Source organism: Excalfactoria chinensis, chromosome 8, assembly GCF_039878825.1.
Source record: "Excalfactoria chinensis isolate bCotChi1 chromosome 8, bCotChi1.hap2, whole genome shotgun sequence".
Taxonomy (NCBI): domain Eukaryota; kingdom Metazoa; phylum Chordata; class Aves; order Galliformes; family Phasianidae; genus Excalfactoria; species Excalfactoria chinensis.
The window spans coordinates 21,089,576-21,111,781 of record NC_092832.1 but is presented as its reverse complement, the minus strand read 5'-3'; the positions used below and the strand labels follow the sequence as shown (position 1 = coordinate 21,111,781).

At 45.8% G+C, this 22,206-nt stretch overlaps 1 protein-coding gene and 1 long non-coding RNA gene across 2 annotated transcripts; one reads left to right on the top strand and one right to left on the bottom strand.

The window, feature by feature from the left end:
• Nucleotides 1–524: 524 nt before the first annotated feature.
• On the bottom strand, nt 525–20,052 carry SLC5A9 (solute carrier family 5 member 9). Its single transcript, XM_072342754.1, has 14 exons — nt 19,777–20,052; nt 18,859–18,930; nt 16,869–16,973; nt 14,878–15,042; nt 12,257–12,362; nt 11,950–12,030; nt 10,983–11,188; nt 10,077–10,212; nt 9,325–9,432; nt 9,008–9,158; nt 7,736–7,904; nt 6,959–7,174; nt 1,655–1,802; nt 525–745 (listed from the first exon to the last, which is right to left on the bottom strand). Exons 1-14 carry the CDS (start codon nt 20,050–20,052, stop codon nt 537–539), a joined length of 2,148 nt encoding a protein of 715 aa, XP_072198855.1. The 3' UTR covers nt 525–536.
• LOC140255309 (uncharacterized) lies at nt 2,830–4,990 on the top strand. The gene is made up of 2 exons (XR_011904449.1): nt 2,830–2,903; nt 4,496–4,990. It is a non-coding gene; the product is annotated as an uncharacterized lncRNA (long non-coding RNA).
• Nucleotides 20,053–22,206: the final 2,154 nt, after the last annotated feature.

Genomic DNA, 22,206 nt, shown 5'->3' with positions numbered 1-22,206 from the left:
TATGGAGCAGGGGGTGGGGGGAGGAATCATCCAATACAGGTTTGGGATAGCTACAGGAGCCTGGATTGTCACTAATCCAGTGATAACACCCTGACCCCATCTCAATTTGGCCACGTAAAAGCCTGTGAGAAATGCTTCAGCCTCCTTCCCCACAACAATGTAAGCCAGAAGTTCTTTCTTCCCTTGAAGCAGTGGGGCAGTTGGGTTGCACGAGGGGAAAGAGGCACCGGGTTTTCCAGAGCTTTGCTCCCTGTCAGGTTTGGCTCTGCTCTAAAGCTGAACCAAGCTCTGCTGGCTTGACATATGTGCTTTCTTGTGTATCCTGTCTGCAACTGGGTTTGAGTCTTGGTCACTGCTTGGCTCAGGAATGGCACCACCAAACTCCACGGGCATTTCCAGCAAGCAGTGCCTTGGGGAAGGGCCGTGCCCAGGCACACGGGGACCATCACCAGAATCTGTCATCTGAAGCCTCCAGCTCAGACGTGAGGATGAGAAGACCTGTAGTAAACCAAAACCATGTGCTGCCCGACCCCAACTCAGCCAAAATATCCCCACAGAAAGACATTAATGGTCAGCAGGAGAAGAGCGTTAACATTGCAAACAGCCTTCCAGAGGGGCTTCTCCTCAATGCTGGTAAGTCTGCGTTCCAGGGCAGCTCTCTCCTCCTGGGACAGAGTTGGCGTGGGGCCGGGGGACAGACCACAGAACCACAGATACAGTGTTTTCCAGCAGGGAGGCTTTGGAACTGTGAGACACAGAGAAAATATTGCTGTTACCATCTAGAGGGGACAATTCCCTGCCTCCTCCTGCCAGATTGTGTTGGTCAAACTGCAATGGCTCTTAAGGTACACCTGGAATAGGAGGTGGAAGGTGGTGATGGGAAATGGAAGGAGAAAGCTTTGCCTCTACCAAGTATAGCACAGCCTGATTGCAGCTAGTTGATTGCGAAGCCAATCAGTCATTAGTTAATTAACAGACTTCTTCCCCCCTCCTCCATGACCCATCTTCCATCCACATTCACAAGTTCCTGACAGGATGATGGTGCGTTTAGAGCTCTCCTGGCTTATTTATGGCATGTGACAGGCCAGGTGAAATATGTGTTTTAATTGTCAGTCCTGTGCCGTGTGTATTTCAGTGGCTGCTCTTTCCAAATATAACCTATTTTTTTTTAAAGGCAGAATGTCGTAGGGCCTTGAAGAAGGTGTTATCCAAGAACTCATTAAACTGTCAGTTCTTGTACTCCATATTTCCTTTCCCATCATCACTAATTACCAAATTACTGAGACATTTGTTTATAAAAAAATAAAAGAGCCAGTCAAGAGGACTAAGAATTGATAAGAAATGACGAACAGGTTTTAAATAGATGAACATCTGCACGTAACTTAAACCCAAGCTTACTCTACTGGAAAAGAAAAGGAAAGAAAAAGAAGCAGTTTCTTTATTGGTTCGCAGGCTATAGCAAATCTGTCTGGGAGACTAAAAGCCACAATGCTTTCATTACTCCCATCTCCATAACTAGTATAGCTATAAAAACATGCCCTTCCTCCAACAGCTGACGTCACACGTGTTGTGGCTGGACAAGTGTGTCTGTGTGGTCCTGGTTGTGCGCTCACACACAGCACACAAGTGTGTTTGTACACAGCCAGGCTCCTACCTGCCTCCTCCTTACTGCATGCATCTGCACTTTCGACCAAGTCATGCTCTCCATTAGCCGGGTTCATCTGTGCTGATTCGCTCTTGTAGTTTTTCAGGTCAATGTCAGGAGATTTTTTGTGTCTCGTCCACCACGTCAGGCAAGCAAGCTGAAAAGAAGGATGGAGAACACACAGGTTATGGCCCACCAGTCCCAGATGGGTATGCAAGTCAAGGCTCTCTCTGGGGACAGGTCCAGAACAGTGCAGGGAGAGCTGTTCTGGGGGTGGTGTATATTCTCCTGCTATTTCCCCTTTGCGAAGGTGCCCACATGCTGGAAATAAAAGGCAGCAGCAGCCAGCCTGAGCTGAAAAGCTGAGGAAAAAGTGGTGAGTTAATCTAGCTTCTTTCCATCTGTTTGTTTTCCTTTTTGCTTCATCAGTTCCATCCGTGTCTCTACCGGGAGATAGATACCTTTTAGTAGACACTGAGGAAGCAGGCTCCTCTTTGCTATGGTCAGTTTAGTGACTTGAAATAACGATGAAGATCTGTGTCCAGAACAGCAGCTGTCCAGCAGGGAAGGGCAATTAAGTTAATTAAAAAAAAAGCACAATAGAGAATAATTAATTGTTTTTTGTTTAAAAAAAAGACCAGCTGTGTGTTGCCATGTGGGTGTATGGCCACAGGGGCACAATGCGGATCTATGGCCATGGGGACGCTGCTGTTTGAGTGGCTCCACCTCAGCAACATGGGAAGAGACTGCGGAGGATCTTGTGTCTCATCTCAGCTGTAGGTTAATAGGAAAAGCAAACCCAGTATGAGCATTAAGCCTCACAGCTGAGAGAAGCTCACACCCAAGCAGTAACCTGCACTTCCGAATGAGTTTCTCTTGTGGCTCTTGGTGGAAAAGCAGCAGTGTTGTCTCTCTGTTCTGTGACTGCAGCAGTGCAGAGGGACAGAGCCAGGGTGGTGATAAATAAGGCACAGTTTGCAGGAATGGTTATCCTGTGCATTACAGCAACAAGTGTGCTTACATGGAAAGAAAGAAATGAGCTCTGGGCAGGTGCTGTAGGACTTGTTGGTCTGAATTACATTCATTTTTTTTTCACTTGGGAATTTATTTTTTTCTGTTTATATTTAATTCAGTTTTTCTGGAATTGCTGCTCCTTCATCCTTTCACAAGCCATGTGTGTAAATGAGCTGTGGAAGGGCTATTGAGGCTGCCAATCTCTGTGTTACAGCAGTGGGATGAGTGAAGCCTTTGTCCTAAGGTAGATCTCAAAGTCTTCTCTCATCTTGGATACAAGAAGCTCATAGGAAGGGTTAATCCTGCCAACCTCAGCAGTCTTTTTGCCAGCTGTTGGGTGGCATTATCCATCCCAAGCACTCGGCTCTTTAGATTTAAGCTGTGGGGGCTGCTGCTTGTTTGTCTGACTATGGCACGCTGAGCAGCTTGGTGGCCACTTTCTATCTCCCGCATGCTGTGACTGAGCCCAACAGTAAGGCCACACAACACAAGTTACCCACATTCATGGACATCCCATAGAACAAGACTGAGGCAGCGAAGCCCTGGTCAGGCAAAGTCACGCATCTACCTGATGAGAAACTGTGTCCCTGCTCTGCCCGTATGGAAATGAAACATCTCAAATGGGTCACTTTACAAAGTAACGTGAGTCTGATTTCTGTATTTCACACACACAAATCCAGGCGGCAGCTTCCAGCTGACACAAAACGTTGCATAATTTCCAGAAGATTTATAGCTTTATTTAAATCATTTTCAACCAAGATGAGCATTGGGCAGGGCTAATCTTTCTTGTCACGATGTGCTAAATTGCTTTGATTTGATGATCCTCATCTTTCTCAAGGATTCTTTCTTTTTTTTTCCCCCCCTTTTTAATCACTTAGGAAATGTCACTGGAACGTATCAAAGTTTCAAAGTACTGAAGGATTTGAGAAACTTTTTGTCTGTTTGCTTCTCTTCCCACGTGTCACCGTGTGACCGTCCCCCTTCGCAATGCACTAAAAGCTGCAGGGGCTGGAGATTCCCCGGGGCTCAGGTTCTGCCAATGAGAGCCATTCCCAGCAGCACAGACACATTGGTAAAGCCCATCACAGAGCGCTGCTGAACTACCCTGAAGCTGGAACAGTTTGCCCTGAGAGCTTGTGGCTGCCTCACCTCTGGAGGTATTGAAGGCCAGGTTGGATGGGATCCTAAGCAGCCTGATCTAGAAGCTGGCAACCCTGCCCATGGCAGGGGGTTGGAATTGGATGTTCATTAAGGTCCTCTCCAACCTAAGCCATTCTGATTCTATCAAAGTGGTACTTTGCCTGTGCTAACCTCTTCAACACAGCAAGCCAAGACCCCAGAGGGTTCCTTAGTGAAGCCTCATACCCATTCCTCAGCTTCAACCTCCCCAGAGTAGTTTTGGGATGGCCGAATTCCTCAAGGTCACCCTTTTCCTCTGTGCTGGAAGCCCAGCACATGGTGTGGTGTCAGGCCAGCAGCTGGCCTGGTGCTCCTCTCAGGCAGCACACCTAAAGAATACAGTGAATTCAGACCACGGCACACTGGAAAAACATCCAGAGTGCATCAGCTGGAATTGCTGATCCATCAGCATGTCAGCAGGAGCCCTGAGCCCAGAGGAGGTGACCTGCTTGTCTAGTACTTGTATTTTGGGAGCTGTTTCTCTCCCTTTTCACCCCCACGTTCTCCTTGGACAGGGGAGTTTACAAGAACTCAGCAAAGTTTTTCTTTTGTTGTTTGTAAACTCGAATAAATCCTTCTGTTCCAAAATGCCATCTGGCACCTGACAGTTGTGTTTCAGCTTCACAGTCTCAAATTTAATTGTAAGCTCTTTTGCAGGGTTTTCAAGGACAGCGTGACACAATATGGACTACCTACAATGAAGACATATGAACTCTGGAGCACACCAAACAAATTCCTTGCATAGTTGTTTTCCAGCACAGCATCAATCACCACAGGGATGGGAGAGTGTCCAAAACAGCAGGAGAAAATGCTACAGCTTGCAGTTCTCGGATTGTAATTCATTTAAAGCCGGGCACATTAGCCATACCTCTCTACCATCAGATACAAATCTCTTTTCTCCTTTTTCCCATTTGCTATCTGAAAAGAATTGGGATTCAATATTTAAAGTTGTCCTGTGTAGATCTTCAGCTTGTACAAAGTGGCATAACTGTGCTCAGCAGCTGTTGCTGGTCTTTGAAGGCAGTGGAGCTATGCTGATTTACATCTGCTGAAATCTGATCTATCGCTGTATTTCATTTGGCTTTTACTTTAGTGGCTTGTTTTTCTTTTACTTTTGCTTGACATAATAAATGGTGTAATTTCTAGCCCTTATATAGTATCTTTCATCATTACTTCTCGAGGTGCTACACAGATAAGGGCTGGCAGATTAGCCCCAAGTGATATTTATGGGGGAAGATCTGAGACTCACCGAATGAATTGCTCTGCAGTGGGACTGGGAAGGGCCGGAGCTTCACACACCAGCCAGGATGCCCATCACCACTTTTCAGCCACTGCTATAGGGACATACCATCTCTTCACCATAAGTTTCCTCTCTTGCAAGCCAAAACCCAACGACCCAAGGTAGCTTGTGGCCAAACACTGAGTTCAGGTGCCAGCTTCAGCCAGACATAGGGCCTGATTTATCTGCTTTCTGTGGTCACAGACCAACTTGAGATGATCAGGCGGTTAGAGTTAGCACCTCAACAGGGCACCCAGGGAAACCACATTGCAAAAGCTGCCCTCAATCTGACATCTCCATAATCAGATGGTTGTTTTAGCCTCTGTGTCCAGCACTCCACTGCCACTTCATTTTGCATCAGCAGCATTAAGTACATGATACAAAGTGGGGAAGTGCTAGTGATGTAATTATTAACATAATGCCAAGATCTGACCAGATAATTAGGCCGTTTACCATCTCCTTAAGGGTGGATCGTATCCCATGTTGTTCACAGAATCCAGACAGATATGGCAGAAAAAGGCAACTTCATATATGAGGGCAGGTTAGGCAGCAGTCCTTCTGAAGACTTGGTTCTGAGTCTTGGTGATTACAATTTAATTTTTCTAAGGTATTCACCCATCTACAAGATGTTTTTTGTACCTCCTCCCCCAGCACACACATTCCTTAAGAGGAAATGATTTTACACCTCTGAGCTCAGACTGAAAAGCCTGCAGGTGTTGTGGACAGTTTCTTCGCTTTCTGAACCTCTGGGTATGAATGTTCACTATTTGCCAGCGTTATGCTAATGCATCTTATCTTGCTATTGCTGTGGGAAGGGAGCACTGCACACATTTAGTTATCGCAGGTCAGATGATGAGTGGGAACTCATTAAACCACAGTAATTAATTGCTGGCAACCATCTGGCCACCCCTGAGCAGCAGCGAACAACGTAAGCTGCAGAACTAATGGTGCCTCCTTGCCAGTATTTCTCTCCCATGTGGATCCTCTGATAGCTAATAAAAGCTGAGACTTTATCTCAAAGCAGACACAAAGACAATCTCTCTCTGCCTCTCCTCTATCTGAGCACCTGCTTTCATGTAATCTTTAGGAGCTGGGTATCTTTGACACCGCTAACGTTCAATCAAACATGGATGGCACTGGTTAATGCTTTGCAAGTTATGAGGAAGCAACAGATAGAAAATGCTGTGATAGCATCACCCTCATTTCCTCACGCAGTTAGAAAAGAAATAAAATAGAATGTATTTTAAACCTGCCCAGTAACTTTGTTTGGAGGTAGATGGCAGTTTTGTTATATTGACAGCTGCTTTAAAACTTTGGACTGAGAAGAGTTGCTCCGAGGTTTTATTACATAAAGCCTCCCAACTCTGCACTGTTTTAATGTGTTAAGTAAAAGAAAGTTGTGCCTGACTCAAAGTTATTAAATGTAATTGAGATCACATTGGGACAATTTTCCTAAATGCCCATGTTGCAAAAGTTATTAATCTTGTTTGCCTGCAAGATTGATGCTGGCTCTGCTGAAACAGAGTAGATGCTACAATTAGATATATTTAATTTCTCCTCAGCAGTGCTCTGTAATATGATTTCCTCTCCTTCCCCCTTCTTTTCTTTCTGTTCCAGCTATGATGGGCTGCGGTGTCTGCCCAGCTCCAGTGTCAGCATGGAAACTCGCACTCAATTTCAGTGCCTCAGGAAGCATTAACACTGTGAGACCTGGGGAACGGAAAGCTACAGAGCGAGTGCTTCTTTGCAGCATTACACACCATTTCATAGTCATGGCGTGAAAAGGACAGATCCTCCAGATTTTTGGAAACCAAATGGGGTTTCTGAGAAAAGTCACTTACCTTTTCTTCAGGGATTGGAGGGGTGCAGAGACTAATGAGGACAATGACAATGGCGGTGAGGACGCAGAGGATGAGCGCGAAGTAGAGGTAGTGCAGGTCCTTCAGCACAGCCGGCCTCCTGTCCTCCTCACCACAGGATGGTGCGCTATAAATAAACTCCATGATCATCCGAATGAGACCAATAGCCAGCCCAAACACGAGGCCCCAGAAAGCACCCTGAGGAAAGGCAAGCACAAAGAAAAAGTCACTGCACAATACCCTTGGCTGAAGGTTTCCTCTTTTTCATTCTTTCGCTCCTTCTTTCTTTCTTTTTTTTAAATATAGCTCTTTCATAGACCAAAACCTTTTATGCCTGATAGAATCCCATACTGACACACATCAAAGGAGGATTAGTTTTAAATCCTCATTTTATTTTTCTTCTCTTGAATGTGGAATTGATAAAGCGCAGAGAATCAAAGTCTCCTCCTAGCAACATGCCTCCAACTAGACTTCGAGATCCCATCCTTGAAGTGTAGAACATCTTTGGCTTTTGTGACTTCAAATGAGACTGACAAGAAGCACTGTTTGCAGTGGCTTCTTGGAAGCAAAACACATACATGAGAGATTAAGATCTACTAATACATTCCAAGAAAATGCTTTCTAATCATCATGCTTTTTAGCTGGACTGGTTTTGAGTCTAAGGAATCTCCAAGGCTGGGTAGTGAGGGGAGATTTAATTATTTATTCTATGAAATTAAATACGTGCATCAATTGTTTTTTCACATGCCATTCACTTACAGGCTCATTAATCCTCTTGCAGAAGATGGCCAGGATGAAGAGCGCTGTGATTGGTGGAGCCAGATAGCTGGTTATAGATTGAATGTAGTCAAAGAGCTTGCCACTGTTGGATGACTGAATGATGGGAATCCAGAGGATGCTGATGACTACCAGGATGAGGATGAAGACTCTGGAAGGTTAGGATAAAACTGCATGAGCTCTATTGTTGGAGGAGCCAACCTCAAAATGAAGTTCTGCGGCAAATTCCAATCGCTTCCAGAATTACCCATAAATCCAGATATTGTGTTCAATAACGGTGCGTACACAGGGAAAATCATTCTCTACTATAATCAGATAAATCAAATCCCAGAGGTGATTTCACAGATCTCAGTGTGAGCTGCACTGGGACTTACCAGACAACATGTGAGAGATCCTCAAGGGCCTGGTGGCTTGCACCATCAGCTCAGCCAATGCAAACCCCTCAACTTCACCTGTCCTCAGTGATATATACTTCAAAGGACTTTCTCTCAGATGGCAGAGAGATGGAAGCCCGTGATCATTAGCAACCTTTCTGCCACCTCTCCAAGCAGATATCATGCTTGGTCCAGTGCCTTTGCCAAATTCCAACTCATATTCTGTTTTTAAGATTGATCCTGTGGTCTCAAGTGCATATTATATCCCTTCGTCATCTTGTATTGCATGTTAGAGAGGTTTCTCCATGTGGCTGAGGAAGAGGTATTTCCACTGCTCTACAGTGGCAGAGTGAGGTACAGCCTGTATCCTTCGCCTATTTCAGGGTAAAGGTTTGAAACAGTACTTGTTAACTGAGAAGGAAATAGCACAAACATGCAGAATGGAGCTTCAATTCTGCTACCAAGAGGAGAAGTGTATGTGCCCCTGATACAATACAGTACTAAGGCTTGCTTGTAAAGGCCACTATAACTTGTCACAGACACAGAGATCTGGGAGGCCCCAAAAAGCAGCAACTGCAATGTGTTACCCCTGCCTGATGAGAAGATCACAGTTCTAAAGACCCCCAGTGACACCGACTCCAGAGCATCTTTGCCTTTCCTAAAATGCAGATTTAAGGCAGTATTTTTGCTAAGTTTAGCAGACAGAGAGGTAATGATCTACCTAGCACAGCAGTGAGCTCAATGTATCCCTCTGACTGGGTCTATCTGAGATGAAGCTGGACACTGTAATGCTGCTTCCCAAGCTGTGTTTCTGTTCTATGTCTTTGGCACCAGGTTTTTCTTAGCGTGCCAGTAAAGAGCCATAAAGAAATGTAAGGACCTGCCCACAATCATCAGCTCCTGCTCCAAAGCATTTTTACGGATCCGCTGCCAGATGTCTATAACGAAGAGAGTGCTGCTGCTGTTGAAAATGGAGGTGAGGGAACTCATCAGGGCTGCCATCATCACGGCAATCATCAAACCCCGGAGCCCTGAGGGAGCAAAAAAAATCAGGACTAAACCTTCGTCCTCTCAGCACTGCTTTAGCATCCCAATGGCTGATAACTGCAGGAAGATTTCAGTGCCCTTAGGATGGATAGAAGCAATCTGATCCTGCATAGAGCTTGGCTCAAGCCCACCTCCTTAAAAGTTTCTCACCATCAGGCATGAGCTCTATCACGAGTTTTGGGTAGGCAATGTTGGAACAACCCACCGCAGCTCCACAGATCCTTCTACAGATGCTTGGGTCCACACAGCCCACTTCATCTGTAGGAGACATGAAAAGAACAAGAAGCCACATACATTCTATTGAGCTGCAGGATTATAACCCAGGGGAACAAATCTTGATGCCCTGTGTGTGTTCATATAAATCTGAGGTGAAGCTGAAATGTAGCTAAAGCAAGTATGGGCCTCCTAACCAGGGCATTCTCCCCAGGAAGTGGTGTGCTCTGAAGGAATAAGCAAGGAACATTCCTTGTGAGAGAACATGAGGGGAATTCTGTTTTTTCCCCACAGAGGAGGGCTTTTGCACAGAGTCTACCAGCAATTGCATGAAGTTGCATGGCAGCCTGCTAAGTCTCTCACCAAATGCCTACTGGAAACCAACCACAGAACTTGAAGGACAACCTCAATGCTTCAAGCATTTCACCTTATCAACTCCCTAGACAGAAGCAAGCAATAGCCACAGCATGATCTCTGTGTTCCCACTAGCACAACCTGCCCCATAAGGATACTCCCAGTAACTCTTGCCACTGTGAGAGCACTGAAATGGAGGAAAGGCCTGAGAACACGTGTGTACAACAAGAACGCATACTAGTATGTCTGAGGTGTGAAAGTGCTGGAGGACCCATGTGGGATTAGGGCTCATAACAGGTGTAAAGCTCTACAGTGAGGAACACGAGAAGGCTTACCTGGGTAAAGAGCTCTGCTGATCATTCCTGGCATGACAATGAAAAACATAGGAAAGATTTTCAAATATCCTCCCAGCACTGATCCACCCTTGGCGTGGGAGAGGTTCTTGGCAGAGAGAGACCTTTGAACTATTACCTGCAATTGGTCAGAAAGAGAGTGGGAAGCAGAACAGAAGCACTGCAGAGAGTGCAGGATTCATCCTTCCTCTCCTACTCATGGATGACTTTCACCTAACAGGATCCCAGGCTGTTTTGCATGCCAATGGCAACCTTCCCATCTCAGTGACTGCAGCCTGTTCAGAGTGCTCAGAGCTCAGTGCACAGGCTATGGGAGAGGGCAGAGTGGAAATTTCCTTACAGAAATAATTTCGCCCTTGACTGAAATGAAGCCACCCTGGGGACTGGAGGCAGCAGCTGTACGGCAGCAAGAGACAAGCAATGAAGCAACCTAGTCTGATTCGGTAAAAGTTCAGTGGTGGGTTTTGGTGATTATCCCACCTTGAACAACAATAACAAAATGTAGTAAGAAACAAATACAGTTTTCCTTGCTTGTAGCTTGGATAGGGATGAGAAATCAGAGACCTGCTGGAATTTGAGCGATTTATCTGGAGATCAACACAAGGTCGCTGCAGAGCCAGCTCCAGATGATACTGCTATATCCTCATCACACAAACTGCAGCCCGCAGGAGGGTAAGGTTGGATGAAAATCCCCAGCTCTCCCCACCCCAAGAAGTGCACAAAAGTAGCTGCTTGCTGAGAAACTCTAAGAGTGGTCTAGTCCAGTAACTGTCAGTAACTCCTGCACAGCAAGACACAGTCATCTTTCAGCTCACAGATCTACAAAGTGAGGAGTGGACTGGAAATAACACTACAGGGGGTTCTTGGAGAGGAAAAGTCGTTCTTTACCTGGTCAGTGCACCAGCACCAAAGAGCCAAGACAGAGAGGCCAAATATGAGCCCAGGCCAAGGAATGTCACCTGTGACGGGGTCCCTGAACAAATGAAAGGCATCCTCACGTGGGAGGTGGCAGGTTGTGTTTGGGACTATGACCTTGGGTATAGCTGTGCTGTATTTCTCCTTAAGTCCTTCATACCAGCCAACTTTTTCAAATCCTGAAAAGAAAATGCCAACAATTTAGTTTTATTTCCTTATCTGAGTCTAATGATTGCATTCTTTTTACCTGCCTTCTTCCTCTCATATCTTTACTTTTCATTCTGCCCTTGCTTTTGGCAGTCCAAGTGTGTATAGAACTAAGTTGGATCTTGCCCAGAGTCCTTGTGGTTTTAGCAGTGTATCCTGGAAGAGGATCAATGCAGGAAGACCTCTGTTATCCTAATCCCCACAATGTCCTCAGCACCTACTCTTTGTTTATATGCCCTCCAAGAGCTGGAGGAGGAAGTATGAAAGGAAGCATGAGTTAACTGTATCTCTGTTTGCCAGGAAGACATAAAGCAAAGACTAATGACGGTCTGTTCCTTGTTATTTTATTTTTTTATAGTTCTCAGTTACACCCAGGTGAACCCACAGTAACTCCCAAAGTCAACATGGAAAATCAGCAGAATTGCTCTGAATTTACATGAGCACAGTGAGAACTGAAATTGTCTCTGGGGATGCAGTTCTGTAAGCGTCTTGGCAATTCCAGAGAACCCCAAAGTAGGGAGGTGAAGTTATCCAGAACCTTACCTCCAAACAGGTAGTGCAAAGGATGAAGGAAGTCTGACTTGCTGGCAAATGAGGACTGTGCCAGTGCCAATTCTGTGAGTGATTAAAACTCATTTCTGCACCTGCCCTGAAAGGGTGAAGTACCCTGATAAGCTCTGATGGGCTTGGGATCATTAAGCTAGTATGTGATGCCACTGCAGGTTCCCCTTACCTATAAACATGAGGACCAAAGCTCCCAGTACCATGATCAAGGTCTGCAGCGCATCTGTGTATATCACAGCTGTTAGACCACCTGTTAGGAGAATGACAGATAGAGTGTGTCCCCACTTACATAGAATCCTGTATTTCATCTGGGAAAAAGACTCCCTTGGCCCCAGCCCTGTGATTTCAGAATGGATTCACTGGGGAAAGCTGCCACAGAGCTGGACCCTAGGGCCCTATAGCTGCCCCAAGCCCTCCCAGGAGGAACATCCTAAAGGGTTTGCCCACAGTTTAGCATTTTAAAGCCAGCAGTTTACCTGCTATAGTGTAGACAGCGGTCACAGCTAGCAAAACCACAGTGGACAAGTAGAGGTTCCAGCCCAAAGAGACTTGGATGAATAATGCTCCAGAAAAGATATCTGTCTGGAATATAATCAAATAATAATTTGAAAAAGGAAGTTTGATAGCAATACTTCATACAAGTGAAATCTAATAAAGCAGGCTGCAGCCCTCTGCAGATGAAAGCACTGACAAGGAAAGACATTACAGAGGTCTGGGTGAGGAGGAGAGTGTGGGACTGGTGACAGTAAACCTTCATGCTCTCAGTGAAAGGAGAATGCTTCCTTGATATCAGAGCTCACAGTGTCTGGGAGCAGCAGAATGAAAATCAAAGTCCTTTATCCCAACAGACCACAAAGCCATCAAAATGAGGGCTACTTTACAGGCAGCCTTCGTGGCACTTGATCTTCACTGACACAGAGACAGATATGGAAACTCCCACACCATTTAATGCCTGTGAAGCCAACCATGGTGGACAGGATCCCATGCTTTGTGGAACTAGAGCCTGTGCTTGTGCATCCACAGAAGGAAAGGGGTTCTGAGCGTCACCATGTCCTGGTGATCTAGTGGCCAAGAGACACTCCCAGCTAGAAAGACCTCTGAAGTATCACTGGTATCCTATGCTATGATTTATTTATATGAAAAGGCCAGCAGCCTGATTCCAGTAAAACAGGTTACACCTGCTGAGAACCTCCCTAGAAATACAGAAACCACCATCAGCTCTGTTTTGTTTGGACCTACTGCCAGAGAAACTGAAACCAAAAACCAGGAGAAACCCAGAATTATACAGATAACATCGTTCAGATGCAGAAGGTGATATGGCAGATATGGTGTACGTGTTGGGAAATCCACCTAAAGAACAACCGTAAACCTGATAGGGGTGAGACAGAGGTAAAGACATTTGGAAAGCAAGACAGAAAGGATAGGGCGAGATTTCCATAAATAAGCACCTTAAAAGCAAGTATCCTGTGCAGCTCCTGCTCTCTGCAATCCCAAGATAGGACAGAGACTGTCAGGACACTGCAGGAGCCTTCTGGTCATTGCCCACCCAGCAAGGAATGCAAACAGCTCCCTAGCTGTACAGGATCAGTCCTTTGACAACATTGTGCACTGAGTTCTCTGCTGTTCTTTGTAAGCAGGGAGGGCTCTGCAATGTCCTAGTTGCTAACTCGCATGTGGGCAAAAAGCACAGGGAGAAAAATCTTTCTTGTAACCAACTGCCTGCTGTCCAGCCAGCTGCTAAATGAGCTCACTACAAACAAAAGCACTGCGCTTAATAGAAAGCACCTATCATGCCCATAAACTCCACCAGCCACATCCATCAGCCTCATATGAATTAGCTGCACAGAGAAGAAACCACTGAGACAGAACAGCAATGACTGGGGCCAGGGTCCTGCTCTGGAAAGCACTGGCTAATAGTGCTGTGCTGAAGGTTATTCAGAAAGATCGGTCTTTTCTCTCCAAATACATTGAGGATGTAGCTGTGCACACTGCACTACTACAGGAACATTCCATGTACTCAATTCCACTCCAAATGTCTCTTTCCAAGGCTTCATCTTGGGCAATACTCCAACCCAGAGAGCAAAACACCCGGGGGCAGTGGCAGCAGCAGTGAATGACATGGTCAACACTTGGGAAATCCATCCTATACTTCCAGCCTCAAGCTCATTTTAATGCACTTCCCAGAACATGATAAACCTGGAAGGACACCGAAGCCAGCAGCAAAAGATGCCTCATCTCCATTCAACATCTTTTGAGGCAGTCTGAGATCTTAACACTTCAATAGGGTCTAGTCAACACTGATTTGTGCTGCCACAGAGCAGTCAGCTGGAGACAAGAGACTGACATTTTCAGTCCCTGTAATGGACTCCGGAATACAGTCCTCTCCCTCCAAGGGCACAGTTAGGGCTTATCAAATCTGTGAGCATAAGTTCTTTCTATTTATTAATGGCATTTAAATGAAATTAAATACCCAGCAGCTTACATTGCATTTAACTACCAGCAGGGTACAATGCTGCAAGCGATCCAGGAAGGATACTGAGTTTTCTCTAAAGCCAGAACCTATTCCTTTTCCTGTTCCTTTCTTATACAGAACAAGTGATAGAAAGAAAGAAGAAGAAGAAGAACATTCTTAATGCTGAAAAATCAACTACAAAAAACAAAAGCAAAACAATTTCTAGGACAATGCAGGTTTATAATTTAAGAGAATTTCATGTCTATAGGATGCAGCCAGCCAGATCCTCAGATGGATAATGGTGCAGTTCCCCTGTCTACATTGTCAAAGATTTGGTTTGATGGAAGGGAAAAATAGCCAGAAAAGTTGTGGGATTTGCACTATTTTGTAATTAGCTGCTGTATCTCTGTATTTCTCAACATGCATTGCTGTATAATGAGTCATCTCTCTCTCAAGGTAGATCTTCATGGCCAATGTAGAGGCAGTTATTTATGTGAGCAAAGTAGCACACTAACACAGAAACACACTGATCCTGTTCCTGGTAGCTGAGCTGATCCCTTCAAGGACATCTGAGTTATCCCTGCTTTGTTCCTGGATGACCTACCCCTTCCCTAGCCAAAAGGGTTGCATCTGGTGGATACATACGGATATCTTGGTGAATATGTAGAGAATGAGAGACAGCACAGACATGTAGATTTGTATCCTCTGCCCTCCAAACCTCTTCTGCAGATACTCAGGCATAGTGACCACTCCAGCCGCGATGTAAACAGGTACAAAGACCCAGCCAAGAGCCAGCAGAGCCCAGGTAGCCTGGTAGGGACAGGGAGAAAAGAAAGGTACATGATTCAGCACACCGGAACACCTTTCTTCTATTCTCTCCCAGTGAATGAAGAAAGAAGTGTTTGGCACTATGCAATGTATTGGGGAAGAACTCTTGAGTTTTTTTTGTCCCTGCTCAGAACTTTGGGGTGAGATGGTGTGTTCTGTTCTTCCAACTTCGTGTTGCTTTCGGTGGCCTTAGAAATCATTGATGCGGTGGCAGTGAAGAGTTAAGTGAATCAGAAAAGGATGGGAGCATCTGTTTGTTACTTGATTAGCAAGTGATGAGGCTGAGGCAGCAGACTCTCCCTGTGGAGCATAAAAATAAGCAACAGCAAGACTCTGCTGGGATGTTCTCCTTTCAGGCTGAAGCAGATCTGCTTCTGTTACTTGTAGATAAAGGGGCAGTTCAGCTGCTTCACCACAGGTGAAGAGTTTTCAGAAAGTTGTAAAGGCATCTCCCATCATGTATTTCCTCTCTGTAACCCAGCAAAAGCCCAGACAGGAGAATTTGAACTTAAATAAAAGCCACTGAATTATCAGACCTCACTTCCTTCATGTTCTGGACATTACCTTCTTTTCCAAATACCTTACATTAGTCAGATTTTACTTTGATTGGTTATTTAAGTTATCAGAAATGAAACCGAGCCCTGGGGACGGAGATTGAGTGTGATTGAGGAGAACAGCCGTGTCTCCTGCAGTGGCAGAGATTGGCTCAGGTAAAAGATGCCCATATGATCCCTGCAGCTGAGCGATGTCCCATGCTGAAGGAAGAGAATAATGGCATATCCTAAGGTCCCTTTCCAATTTGAAAGAAATGAATCTAAACTCATGGAGTTAGATTTGCCTTGACATACAATCTTGTCTTCGTGGGCTTCTAAAATTACTCGAATAGATTTACTTAAAATACAGTGATATGTCTTACATGCATCAGCCTGAAAGCAGGCTCAGATTTCTTCACAAAGGACTTAAAGGTGATCTTAAGGGTTTAGGAAAAAAAAATAGCTGCAGTGAATAGATAACTCAGGAGAAAGCCTTTGGTGGGCCAGGTCCTGCTTGTGCTTGGCAAGTATCCGGCACCATTAGCAGTCTCTGCTGATACAGACAAAAGATTTAGAGTTAGGTGAGTGATGTTTATTGTGAGGCTGGCACTAGTCTCTCTTCTCATCACTGCAGCTGAGAAATATCATTAGCATCACACACAAAGGGCCTGGTTTTCATGCTCCATGTGGTGTCAGTGGCAATTTTCCAGGGCATTTCAATAGGGTAGAACGAGACCTGCCTTCACACCCAAACAGAGTGAAGCCCAGAGGCTTCACTTTCTGGCAGCTGACAGGTAAATGCAGTGTTGCCGATTCTCATGGTTTTGCACTGAATTTAGGAGCATAAAGTCCCTATTTCCAGAATCATGCGATTAACCACGTATATATTCAGCATTTGTTATCTTTCATTTTAGTTTCCATAAGCAGCAACTAAAGCTTAAAAATATGGCTATGTGCTTCAGGGAAGGTCAAAGAACTAATCATTTAAGTGGATTCCACTTAAACTAAAAGAAACTGATTTTGTGTTTCTAAGTCTGCCTCAATTTCTGGAATGTTCTCTCCTGAGGTTTGAAAACTTAGAAATGTAGAACCATGAAGGTCGGAAAAGAACTCTAAGATCATTCAGTCCAGCCACCCATCTACTACCAATATTACCCACTAACCCTGACCCCAAGACATGGTGTTGCCAATACTGTTAGTGTATGATGTTGGAGAGAAACCCGCGGTCCCTTTGCAAACCATGATGTCCTAGTAAACAACATAACAGACTCTTACGTTCCACTCAAAGCCTCCAACAGCAAGACCCCCAGCTGCTCCAGTGCCCGCCAGGCCAACGAGTAAGCCACTGCCCACATTGCTGGACATCAGTGATGCTCCAATCTGAAACACATGGCACAGGCACACAAAATCAAATCACCATGTGGAACTTCTGTACCAGCCCCGGTACTTCCCTCAGGTGCTCCCTCCCCCCAGGATGTTTATCTATCTCCTTGCACAGCCATAGGGATTCTGTTGAAGCTCATTCTAAGGCAGGATCCTTGAACTATAGCCAGATCAGTGTTGGAAATATGCTGTCTTTTTATTGTTTACTGTGCTCACGTGGGTTCAAAGATATTCTGCTCCACATTGTGGAATGTGCTAATTCCTCAGGTTAACTTTAACACTGTCCCTACCATGGCTCATTGACACTCCAATTGGAAGAAAGCAAACTCCAAGGTGATTTAAACACAGCAGACTTAATTACCACTCTTCTTTGGCATATAGCCTCACTTTCTTCTGTACACCAATGCCAAATCTCTCAGGGTCAAATGAGAAGTGATGCTAAGGACAAGCTGAGCCTGTTTTTCTCCAGACAAAGTTTGCTTTTAGCTACATATTCTGTGAGGAGATTTTTCTCTCCAAAGTACTGCAAAACTGAAACGAAGGATGATGGAATTTGATCAGTTTCTCAACCTTAAGCAAGGTAAAACATTAATATGGCATGAACACCCACAATGGATCCTGCCAGCAGCTCTGCCTTCTTGTCTAAGAAAACTCCTGATTAGAGAGCTGGCTGCTGCAACCTGAATTTGCCACTTAGGTAGCAATTGGTGCTCTCAAGCAATGTAAACTCTTTTTGTGATATCTACGTCAGACACAAAAATACAGAAGGTGATGTATTACACAGGAGCAGCAACGTAACACTGGGGCTCATTTGAGGCAAACACACCACAGAAATACGTCACCCCCATAAAAGAAAGTAGATGCAAGCCAGTCACGTACTCAAGGTGAAGGCCAGGAGGAGCTGACCCTCGAAGAAGCACTGCAGAGTCAGCGTCAGCTCTCTAAATGGACTAACAAATACGAAAACTGAACAGTATTTGAGGTCGTTATGGACCTCAGGTTCTAAGTCGAAAGTGCCAAGAGTCAGGCTGTACCCAGCAGAGTCTGTGGCCACTTGCAGTTTGAGCCAAAAAGCACAAGAAAAATGTTTAAAAAGAACCTATCTTACAGACACATACGTGTGTCCAATTCATTTAGCCTTGTGAATTTATGGGCAATGCACACACAAAGGGAAAAAAGATTGAAAAGAAAAAACCCACTGTTTTGGTTGAGAAGTGCATTCTGTTGCCCACGACTCACTGGGGAGATATATGGTACTGGAGTTTGGCATTGGCTGATTTATTCCCGTGGCGCTTTTATTCCTTTCAAACTTTAAATTATCTTTATATGTACCTTTCACTCTCAAGAAAAGATGCCTTCAATAGAACCTTTTTCTTCATAGTGAAGATTTATACTTCGGTGGTTTGAAGTTTATATCCCTTACATCGTTAGTCGATAATCTTGACTTTGCTCTAAATAGCCAGGGCTCAGATAGTCTTGGGCTTTGGGATTATTTTTACTTCAGTCTTTAAATGCTCTTTACTGGATAGTACATTGCTAGATTACCTAATGCCCTCTCAGCTTTGAGGACAACGGAATCTTTGGTGACTTGGCGCCAAAGAGTTTGAGCCCCAAATGGGCAGTCAGATCTCCTTCACATCCACCTGCATGCACAGTTTTATTGCTGACTTTAGCAGAGGAATTAGAAGTTGAGAAAATATTGAAGATCCTGAACTGCCCTTTGGACCTGGCAGCTTCATCCAGTTGCCTGGGGTGATTCCTTATGGATCCTTTTTGCCTCAAGGCTGTGGTCAAAAAGTGAATGGACAGGGTCCTTTCCTAGGCCTGCCCTCCTTAGATTTAGAACTGCTTTCAAACCATGAGAGCAATGCATTTCACTCACAGGCCACCAGGTCATGGATCGTCCAGCAAGGAAATAACCTCCAATGGTTCCCCGGCTTGCCCGGACTGAGGACTGGAAACACAGGAAAAAATGAAAGTGTTTTCCTCCATTCATTCACCCTCAGGCCTGACCCAATGCACATCCCAGCAGCCTAAAACATCCTTCAAGCAATATCTTCTATCACCGTAGTCCATCTCCTCTGATTGCTGCCAAATCAGCTAGCTTACCCCACTCAGAACAGTACTTTGTAGGCGGCTTTGTGGCAGGGTGTAGCATAGCAGCACTCAGACTAGACTGCCACCAAGCTGGCAGAAGCTTGAAGTTTTGGCATCCCCATCAGCTTCCAGAATAGCTCAGAGCATCTGTTAAGCATGCCAGGCTTCAGCCACTGTTTTTGCCCGTCTTCATACAGATTTCTGGTAGTCTAGGCTTGGAAGGAAGCCACTTTTACCAATTTAATGACTTCTGGAATGTGCTCAATGGGAATGAGAAAAACACTTCAGCAAACCAGAACACTACAGATCTCTATAAAAGAGGCCTCCACAAAGCAACAAGAATAAATAACTGCTAACCATTCCAAAGCTTCTAAAGTCCCATTTCAACCTTCTCACCCCTGGCCCCAGCATTCCTTTTGCCTTGGTCCCATTCCTGTACACCCTTTAGCATGAGACTACTTTGCAGCACAGGAGGTTTACACCACCCTAAGAACAACCTCCAGGGGACGACCCCATAGTGGTCTCCACGTGGGGACAGTGGTTTGTGGGTGTGTCAACTCCCAGACCTGCTCATTATGGCCTGAGATAATGGTGTGTGAAGAGGATGCCTTCTGCAGGCAGACACCTTTGTACTCAGAAATGGTCTGGAAAGAATCAAATGCTGCCCCAGGCAGAGCTGAACCCATTCACCGCAGGCACTCACCCATATTCCAACAGCGAGGACAAAGACGAAATACAAAACCACTACGATGATGTCTGCCACCCCAAAGACGGCTTTCGTCTCCCCTGGCAGCACAGGGGGCTCCATGGTGGCTGGGGTTGGCTGGCTCATGGCTGTGGCAGAACTAATGATTTTCTCCTTCACAATGGACTTTGGTGCAAGTTCGCCTTCATCGCTTCCCTTGTAATAATTAACAGGGTGGAAAAGGTGTGAGCGGGGAGCCCCATGCTGCAGAGACCAGCAGCTAGATGAGCTCATGTGAAGCAGTGTTTGCTGTGCAGATAGCAACAGGAGAAGCGCAGGAGACAGATGAGCTTTTTGGCACACACGTAGTCAGCAGCAAAGGAGTTAAGCTGCTTGCGTGACAAGCAGAGCTGCTGCCAGATCCCCTGGATGGCTCCAGGAAGCTGCAGTGCAGCAGGAGCAGAAGCTGGCCTAAGCTACAAGCAGGTGGGAGCTGGCTGTGCCCCGCTGCAGTGACGAACTGTGAACAACACAGACCTAGAAGGACCCTGCTTAAGCATGGCTGCAGGACACAGGCTTTTACCTGGCAGCCCCCGGTGCTCCATGCGGAATCATCTCCCACCTCCCCCATTTTCTCTGCCATCGATGGTTCCCTCCACCCCGTGAAATATCAGACATCTGCAGACTTCATTTGCTCTTGGTTGCACAAAAGGCATCAAAACCTCTCTCTTTTTTTTATTTTTTATTTCCCTCTTTCCCAGCATTTCTGGCTACTTACTAGCTAATTAATTGCGCTGCTAATGGAAGGCCCCCCGTCCACCTCCACTCCTGAGTCTGAAGCTCTCTGGGATCAGTGCCTCCCCATAGTCTCATTATCTGCAAGATGCTTTTCAAGACTGAAACGTTTCAACAACATGAAGTACAGTTACCAGAAATTAAATATCTAGAAGCCAAAATCCCCCATTGCAAACAGGCGGATCTCTGCACACAGAGCTCATTTACACTCACCCACACAGTTCCCTCTTAACATCGTGACACCCAAACACATGGAGACTGTAGCTTCATCTTGAAATGCATCAAACTCCTGCCCAAGAAGCACACAAGCCAGTTTCCCTGGTCTTCCCAAACCAGGAAGCCTGCTCTCTATGGGGAACAGAACTCGAAGCCCTCACCCAACCTAATCCCTTTCACTCCACCATTCCAAGGCGCAGAACAAGCAACGATTAACACTTGAAAGCACTTAGAAGCACTTGAAAGCTTGCCCCATGAAAAGTAAGTCCACCTAACAAGCCATTCCCAGTAGCTCTAAGGCACCACGCGCCTGCTGAACTTCAAGTATTATTTTACTGACTGCACCATCCCAAGCCATAGAGGTGACACTGCTGCTTGTGCAGCAAGGTAGGATTGCATTGGTTTCATCCTGAAAACAGCACATACCTTGTCAGTGGCTATGTCCTCCTCTGCAGCTGGGCAGTCTGGTGGCCCTCCTGTCTGTGTCCCGCTGTGCTGCCCACAGCTCCTTGGGGCTGGCCATGGAGGTGTGCTCCTCCCACAGCCCCCCAGGATATGTCCCGTGTCCCTGCCCACAGCCAAGGGTATGACGCATGTTGGCAATATGTGACGCACTCCCTGACTTTTGTCTCCAGGTGAGGAGCATGGTGCACAGCTCTGGTGGCCCAAGCAGCAGGACAGTGCTCACCTGCTGCTCACCGTGCTCTTAAGTCAACAGCTGTGCCCATTCACCACCAGGAGATGAGGCACTCCCTGCCCTGAGAGAGGATGGGTGGAGAAGGAACTCACGTGCCCAGGAAACAATAAACACTCAACACATTGACAAATAGTGAAAGCTGTTACAGCTGCAGAAGCTTGCCAGGTGCAAGCAGGCAGGTCTGTCTTGATTTCTAGGGAGGCAAATTCCTTTGCTTCCTCTCATCCCGGCAGAATGTAGCAATGCACCACAAATGCTCTGGGTAGCTGCAAACTTATCAAACTATCCTCCTCAACAGGCAGAACAGCTCAGAGCCTCCAGGCTACATCAGCAAAGCCAATATTTGCTTTCTTACAGCCAAGGGATGGGTTGGTTTCTTCCATCCCTATGGATGGTTGTGGCTGAGGAAGAGCCTGTGATGTAGGACCGGGGTGAGCTGGTGGACATAGGGACAAGGCCTTGCCAGAGCATCATGTGTAGCATAAACATGCACAGGTGGAAGCAACAGATCTGCTCATTGGTGTAATGGGTGCAGAGGGCCAACACAAAGGATACAGGCCTCCATGCTCTCCTCATTCCCCTCATAAGAAACCTCCCTCATCTCCCAAAAAGCTTTTCCTTTTAGGGCTGGGACTACCTTGTATGTCCCATCTCCTTGGCCAGAGATGACCTTTTACCACCAAGCCTGGCACTCACAGCCTCTTCCCGCACCATAATAACATTCAGGCAAGGAGCAGAGC

What these genes read in the sequence shown, in the direction of transcription:
- SLC5A9 (XM_072342754.1), bottom strand. Translation starts at nt 20,052, where the DNA reads ATGAGCTCATCTAGCTGCTGGTCTCTGCAGCATGGGGCTCCCCGCTCA. An exon ending in GATCCATGACCTGGTGGCCT is followed by an intron (nt 16,974 to 18,858) that starts GTGAGTGAAATG and finishes CATGTGTTTCAG; the next exon opens with ATTGGAGCATCACTGATGTC. An exon ending in CTCCAATCCCTGAAGAAAAG is followed by an intron (nt 1,803 to 6,958) that starts GTAAGTGACTTT and finishes CCTTCTTTTCAG; the next exon opens with CTTGCTTGCCTGACGTGGTG.